Source organism: Crinia signifera, chromosome 4 (assembly GCF_055691185.1).
Source record: "Crinia signifera chromosome 4, ASM5569118v1, whole genome shotgun sequence".
Lineage (NCBI taxonomy): Eukaryota > Metazoa > Chordata > Amphibia > Anura > Myobatrachidae > Crinia > Crinia signifera.
In genome coordinates this window covers 269,980,146-269,988,443 of record NC_139220.1, presented here as the reverse complement: position 1 = coordinate 269,988,443, position 8,298 = coordinate 269,980,146, and the positions used below count along the sequence as shown (strand labels likewise).

At 48.2% G+C, this 8,298-nt stretch overlaps 1 protein-coding gene across 1 annotated transcript; it reads left to right on the top strand.

The window, feature by feature from the left end:
• The first annotated feature begins 1,399 nt into the window (after positions 1 to 1,399).
• LOC146075376 (uncharacterized) lies at positions 1,400 to 4,305 on the top strand. The gene is made up of 2 exons (XM_083184540.1): positions 1,400 to 3,119; positions 3,416 to 4,305. Exon 1 carries the CDS (start codon positions 1,725 to 1,727, stop codon positions 2,577 to 2,579), a length of 855 nt encoding a protein of 284 aa, XP_083040666.1. The 5' UTR covers positions 1,400 to 1,724; the 3' UTR covers positions 2,580 to 3,119; positions 3,416 to 4,305.
• Positions 4,306 to 8,298: the final 3,993 nt, after the last annotated feature.

Genomic DNA, 8,298 nt, shown 5'->3' with positions numbered 1-8,298 from the left:
CCTGGTCATAAGATTAAAATGAGACTGATTCATCAGTGTGCACAATGGGGTACATTTACTAAGGTGGGAGTTCTATTTAAGATGGGATGTCATCCTTCTCAACCAATCAGATTCTACTTGTTTTGTTTTTAGCACCTTCTAGAAGATAATAGATCGAATCTGATTGGTTGCCCATTGTTACATCTCATCTTCAACAGAACTCCACTAGGAGCTCTCTCAGCCAATCAGAGAACGGCCGGTCATTTGACAGGTATTTAAAAAATCTAATAGCCGCCACTGCGTGTCCCGTCCCCGCTGCTGCTATTTGTTATCACATGCCCGGCCAGGTCAGCCAGCAGCACTCGCCGCACCCGGCACCACGTCCCCTCCCGTCTCCCACAGCGCTGCTGATATATATGAACATCACCGCCCGGCCAGGTCAGCACTCCCCGGCGCTCAGGGACCCGCTGCCCGCCCCACTGCTCCCCCGGTGTCTGCATGCATATGCCTGTCAGGTGGGCAGGCATATGCATACAGGGAGGTCGGACGTGATCGTATGTACTGACCATCCAACCTCCCTGATCCGGTCCGATGCGCACGGGACCGCGCATCGGATCGGATCAGATATCACACACCTGCGATTTTGGGCCGATTTCACCCGAGTATCGGCACAAAGTGCCGAAATCGGATGAAATCGTCCCAAAATCGGATAGTGTATGGGGGCCTTTAGGGTGTGGGATAAAACTTGTGTAAGTTGGTCAAAGGATATTTCTAGCTTCCCAAGACCTGAGATTCTCCTTAAATATTTTGACAAAACAATGATAAACCTCCGAATGGTAATGCTTCAAGAGACGCACTATAAGGTCCTAAATAGAGCATATATATCACAAGCTTAGAGAAAATATATGGTGATGGGAGAATCAGGTGGATGTTTAAAATGTCACACATCCAATGCATAATTTTACCATAATTTCTGGGAATGCCGAAAAATCCGGAAATTTTGGAATAAGATAGCCGTATTTATAAACAATAGTTTTTCTCTATCTATAACCCCAGACCCATTAGCAATGCTATGCCTTCACTACACAAATTGGAATTTAGGTCCAAAATGTAAGGCAATCATTCCTTTGGTATTCATTATTTAAACTGCGGCTAAGAAGCTTATTCTTGTACAGTGGACAAAAACAACTCCACCCCTTCTTGCTTCAGTGCATCAAATGTTGTTAAAAATGGTGCCTTGCGATAAACGAAGCATACTCCCAGATGTGGAAAGAGGGATAACGCAATTCTACAAAAGCTGGAGCTGGTACATAGAACAATTATCAACAGAGACAGGGGGTGACATTCTATGCTCTGCGCTAAATGCGCATGTTTAATTCGCACACTATATCGCCGCAAATCGCATTTTTCTAACTCGCACTTTTCAGTCCAAATTCGATTATTTAATGTGATGCGCATTTGAGGCTGAAAAGTGCGAAGAGTTGCGATTTGCGGCGAATTTTAGTCTAAAAAAAGTGTGATTTTTAGTCTAAAAAAAGTGCGATTTTTAGTCCGAAAAACGCGCCATTTCTTCCGCTGGTCATGTGCGAGTTTTGGACCAACCGGAGTGCGATTTACAAACCTGTCTCCGCATGACTAAGAACCCCCAAACCTATTGGCCCACCTATGTCCCCTCCATTATGCATCACACCCCCTATATAAAGGGCCATTGGCGCCATTTCACTCTTTGATAGGAAGTAAGGAGCATGGAGAGGAGCAGTGGAAGCGTTTGTGCAGGAAGAGGTGTTGGTGGCAGCGTGAGGAGTGGCAGAGGAAGCAGTGGCAGAGGGAGCACTGGCAGAGGGAGCACTGGCAGAGGGAGCACTGGCAGAGGGAGCACTGGCAGCAGCCAGACAAGTGGGAGAGGCAGCAGTGTGGCAGGCAGCATGGCCACAGCAAGGCCAGCCTCAGCTCAGACCCTGGCCGTCCAGCCCCAGCAGGAGGAGGTGGAGGATCCGCTGGCATCCCCATCCTACAGCCAAGCCCTAGACCATACCCCACACCAGCTGCAGGAGGGCCACATGTCAGAGGTGGAGGAAGATGCTGGTGAGGAGGAGGAAGACACTGCCATGGAGGAGGAGGAGGGTGACATGGCTGGTGCAGAAAATGAGGAGGAGGAGGTGGTAGCTGGTCGCACCAAAAGTGGCCGCATGGTCAGGTTTTCCTATGAGGAAAATGTGGCACTTGTGAGGGCTATCATGCCAGTGTACGAGAGGCTGCTTGGCAAAACCAACTACAAGACCACTGCCCAGCGCAAGCGCGCTATATGGAAGGACATCACCCAGGCGGTGAACGCTGTGAGTAATCACAAGCGCCTGGTGCGCAATGTGAAGAAGCGCTTCAACGATATCAAACGCCAGTTGAAGCATAAAATGGCTCTGGAGATGGAGGAGGCCACCAGGACTGGAGGAGGAAGCCCCACCACTGTCAGCTACAATGCGTATGAGGTGAAGCTGAAGCGCATCATCCCCCTGAGGTCCTGCCTGGGATGCATGTGGCGGATACCGACAGGGCCCAAACGCCACCGCGAGCTGGTAAGTGTGACCCCATGCAAACTGTAACATACATGCCAATGTATTATATGTGTAATGTGCACTTGTATTGTAATGCTTTGTAAAGTGCTGCTGTGGAACTACATAGCCCAGCAAGGTCATGCAGAAGAAAATGGCTGCTCCTGCTTTGAAATTGCTGATAATGCTGGGCCTTGTAGTTCCACAACTAATCTGATTGATTATGAGTGTACCATTCTTTGCAGCAGACTACCATCTATGTGTACAAAAACCCTGTGGTGTACTGGAGGTTTAGCTGGCATGCCTACATACCACCGAATATCCTATAGTTGTCATGTGTACACTAGTTTACTACTAAGTCTGAAATGAAAGATTTGACTGAAAACTAAACAAAGGGTGGTCCAGATATAATGCTGCCCTTTTCTATTGGGTATTGTCCATTATTGTGAATTCACTGCATGTTTTCTGAAAATGCATATCCATTGCAAGGTCCATAATGCCTGGCCATCTTTCCTTGTACAGATTGTCCGTCCCGAAGTGCTGCAGCATCTAAGAGAAGAAGGCCCGTTGCTGCAGAATCTGCGGAAGCAGGTAAATGACTAAACAACACACCATTACACATACAGTACACACACCCATGTCACATCAACAATATCTCACACTACATTCTGCTCCTGCTGCTACATTGCAACGGAAATGAGTGTAATCTGAGCTAGGCATGTGACATATTAATAATGTCATTGTTGCATGCAGTATCGGGGTACATGTGTAAGTGCATAACACCCCTAGGTATGGCCGTCAGCCATCTATAGCCCTATGTAAAACAGTATAGAGGACAGTGAGGCCTATATATGCATCAATACTTACCTCTTCATCTGTATCCACAGGTGCTATACAACTAGGGTCAAACCAAACAGATTCTTCAAGACTGGTGCTAGACGAAATGGACATCATTCTTGATCCGGTCGACACCTTTGCGGCAGAGGAAGAAATGCCGGGCTCGTCCCAGAGTGATCTTCCCCCAAGTGGGGTGCCTCCCAACCCACCCCCAACCACCCAGCAACCCCATACACCAGCTACTGCTTCCCAAGTAGCTAACTCCTTGGTGAATTTCAAGGAGAAGCAGCTTGAATTCATGGCCTCCCAAAGCCTCCAAATCGGAAATATACAGGGGTACATGCGTGACACCTTCCTGCAGTTGCGCAAAATGGCACGTAGTGTAAGGGTAGCTGTAGGCACTCAAGTGCGCATTGCCAACAGTCTTGACAGCCGTTTTGCAGAACTAACTGCTGCAATACGTGAGCAGAATAGCCATATTGGGAGCCTGGCCCAAACTCTTACAGCCCTAGCCCACACATGCACAGCGCAGACCAATGCCCTCCTAGCTATGCAGGCACAAATACAGCAGCAGCAGGAAGGCAATGTGGGAGGTGGCACTACCTCAACCCTCAGCAGTGTCTCCAGCACCCCAATAAGTGTCTCCCCCACTTCCCCACCCCGTCGTAGTGTGAGGACCCGTGGTGGGCTTAGTTCCGCCTCTAAAAGTGGTGTAGGGCTGCCTGATGCTGGCCGAAGGTAGCTGCTACATCAGTGTTTCTACATTCAAAAAGCCCAAATATCTGTCTACATGGCCCCACAGTTTGTATTTTGCACATGTTACATTGCAGAATGGTTTACAGCAAAACAAGTAAAATTTGCAAACCGCATTCCATTGTGTTTGTGTCTTTTTCTCTATATAAATTAATGTGTGATTTATAACATATTGTAATGGTATATGACTATGGGATTGCAGTAAAGTTGTGTGGTATAACTCCTTGGCTGGCAAAGGTTGTGGATGTACATTTTCCAGCAGGCTCTGACACTCATGGTTTGGACTGTAATGGTTGTAGTGTGTCTGGGCATGCTGGAACATGTAGTTCCACAACACCAGTGAGCCATGTTTCACAGAAAACTTAATTGTTACATGTACCAAGAGTACTTAGAAGGTAGATATCTGCAAGGGATAGGTCAGCACCACCATGTGCATCTGTTGTGGACTGGTGTTAGGTTAAATATGGGTGGAAAGCGGTGGTACTGGTCAATAATTTGTTAATGAGTACACTTCCAACACTGGTACATTTTGGAGTACAGGCCACATGTGCTTACCAGAAAAGCTACGCCTGCTGATGTATGTCTGCAACAACTTCTTTATAGCAAGTAACAGTACAGTAAAATTCTTAGACAAAGTGGCCTGTGATAGCACCAAGGCCCATGAGGTCACAGACTGAGTGGAGGCTGTGGACAAATAGTAGAGGGCACACATTAATTAGTGCTGGCCAGACACTACATAGTTGGCACCCACAAAATGGGCCCAAGCATCTCTCACCTGCTCATATAACTCAGACAGGGTAATGGGGTTCAGCGTAACCATCCCCACAACCTGTTGGTCCGACAGGTAGTCCAGGTACAGGTGAGCACCATACATACGTGGGGTACCCAGTAGTGGGGGGGACCCAGTAGTGGGGGGGCAACCAGCATCTTTTGCCCACCTTCCTCCCTCCTGCGTTGGCCCTCCAATTGGGACACATCACAGATAAGCAAGTTTAAAATAGTCATACAAATCTACATGAATTAAACCCTCACAGGTGTCCTTACTAATGTTGGGGTTAAGGTAGGGTTGTTTGGGATTGATAATGAAGGCACCTGTGTTGAAATTAACTATGTGCGCACTTGACCAAAATGAGGTGTGTGCAAATGCGCCAAACAGAACCAGGTCTGAAAAAAGTGCGATAAATAGACACCGCAAAAGTGCGATTTGCAAATGCGCATAGCATTAAATAAGCTGTTTGTATAGTTTTGCATTGGAAAACATCTGGATGCGATAAAAGTGCGATTTAATCTCGCACTTTTGTTCCGCATACCTTTACGCACAAAATATGCGATTTCTGTCCCTTAACGCATCACGTTAAATTGGCGATTTCACTGAAAAATGCGATATCGCCATTTTGTGGTCTAAATAACGCCAAAAACAGAAAATCGCAGAGCATAGAATGTCACCCTAAAACTCTACTAAATATTCCGCTTGAATTTATGCCATCATAGTTGAAGATTGTTCTAGACGTGTTCTATGTCACACCAGGGGCTTAGTCGACGAGACTGAGACCTCTGGTGGGGACCTGGACCGGTACCTGAACCGGGAAGGTTGGAGAGGACCCTTGCGCATGGAGTGCGCGACAGTGCACCCAGAGCCAATAAGCAGTCAGAGGTAAAATACAACCGGAGTTTATTTGTAGATGGTTGTAATATAAACAGACAGTAAAATATGCAGGAGAAATGACAGAGTTCATGCAGATTGCAATACTTTACAGATGTGATGATATGTGGGATCGATGGTGGAACATCGGATGTGAAGACTGTGGGTCCGGAATGACGTACGGAAGACTGGAGCTTGACTGTGGGTCCGGAATGACGGACGGAAGCTTGGCTTGGAGATCCGGAATATCGGACTATCGATGATGATGTGGGAACATCGGATTCGGGTATCGGATATGGAAGGAGACTGTGGGTCCGGAATGACGGACGGGAGATGACTGTGGGTCCGGAATGACGGACGGAAGCAGGAGATCCGGAATATCGGACTAGCGATGAAACATCGATGGTGGATGATGCTGGAGCATCGGAAGGACCAGAGTCCCGGAGCTAGGCTTGGTCGCTGGGCTGACGAGGCAGGATCACAGGCGATGGAATAACCTGGACTTCACAGGAGATGGAACAACCTGGAACACACTGCAGCATGGAAGACAACACCAGCAGAGAAATACACTTGCACGGAGACAAGGACAGCTGACCATACACTGGAGACCACTGAAGCACTAGCAATGGTTCTGAGAGCTCCCAGCATACTTATCCCCACTGGGTGGCCAGGATTGGCCGAGGAAGTATGACAGGGAGATCAGAACCAACAGGATTGGACAGCACAGACATGTGACTGGGAAGAACATGGCAGCCCCCATGTCTGCTATGGCGGGAAAGTGTGTTTGTGCACACCATGCTGGATACTGGGAGCAATGGCGGCGGACAGGTGGATTGCCGTGCACTGGGGACTGTCACTGGGAGACAGGACGCCGGCAGAGATGACGTCTGGACCGCAAGCTGAACCTGCGGAGGCACTTAGCCGGTAAGAAAGTCTGTCTGACAGCTCGGATCGTGACAGCAACCCCCCCTTTAAGGGTGGCCCCAGGACACCTTTTAGGTTTGCGGGGAAACTTGGAGTGGAACGGCCGGATGAGTCTGGGAGCATGGACATCGATGGCATTGGTCCATGATCGCTCTTCGGGGCCGTAGCCCTTCCAATCAATCAGATATTGCAGACGACCATATCGGATGCGAGAGTCCAAGATTTTACTGACCTCATATTCTGTTCCACGCTGGGTGCAAACCTTAGGAGCCTTGGGGAGCTTGGAATGAAAGCGATTCAGAACCAGCGGCTTGAGCAGCGAAATGTGGAATGTAGCTGGCACTTTCAAATAGGGCGGCAACTTGAGCTTGTAAGCTACTGGATTGACGACTCGCTCAACTGGGAAAGGACCAATATATCGGGGAGCGAACTTCATCGATGGCACTCTCAATCGAAGATTCTTGGTTGACAACCAGACACGATCTCCTGGACGGAGGGCTGGCACAGCTCTGTGTTTCCTGTCGGCAAATTTTTTGTACCTGCTTGAAGCCTTCAGAAGTGAAGAACGAATGAGCTTCCAGGATTTGACGAATTGCCGGATGGTCGTGTCGACCGCTGGAACAGAGGACACAGGTTGCAGAGTGAAGTCAGGAACTCGAGGATGAAACCCATAATTGGCAAGGAATGGAGTGACATTTGATGAAGAATGATATTGTTTATTATGGCAGAACTCTGCCCATGGAAGGAGTTGAGCCCAGTCATCTTGGGAAGAAGAGACATATGTGCGGAGAAATGCTTCAAGGTCCTGATTCACCCTCTCCGTTTGGCCATTGGTTTGAGGGTGGTAGGCTGTGGAAAACTTTAACTTGATTTGAAGCAGGGAGCACAGGCTTCGCCAGAACTTGGCTACGAATTGGACGCCTCTATCGGAGATGATTTCAAGAGGCAGCCCATGAAGCTTGAATATCTCTTTGATGAAGAGCTGGGACAGCTTGGAAGCTGACGGAAGACCGGTGAGGGGAACGAAATGAGCCATCTTGGTGAACCGGTCAACAATCACCCAGATGGTGGTGAATTTGTCAGACTCTGGAAGATCAGTTACAAAGTCCATAGAAATATGCGTCCAAGGACGATGTGGCACTGACAGTGGCATCAATTGCCCAGGAGGAGACTGACGACTGATCTTGTGCTGAGCACATTTAGCACAAGAGGAAACAAAGTCCTGTACATCCTGTTTGAGGGACGGCCACCAGTAGGACCTGGTGATAAACTCGTACGTTTTCTGAATGCCTGCATGGCCAGCGAATTTTGAAGAATGCGCCCAACAAAGCAACTTCTTTCTTAGAGCTGGCTTTACATATCTTTTCCCTGTAGGGGGCGTGAGATTTGAAACTCCCGTTGCGGAGAAGGCCACTGGATCAATAATAAAATGTTGATGTGTGGACTTAGACTCACTTTCTTGCTCCCATGAGCGGGAAAGGGCATCAGCTTTTCGGTTTTGTGTCCCTGGACAGAACGACAGTTTGAAACGGAACCTGTAAAAGAAAAGTATCCATCTGGCTTGACGGGGATTTAAACATTGAGCAGACTTGAGATACAGAAGATTCTTGTGGT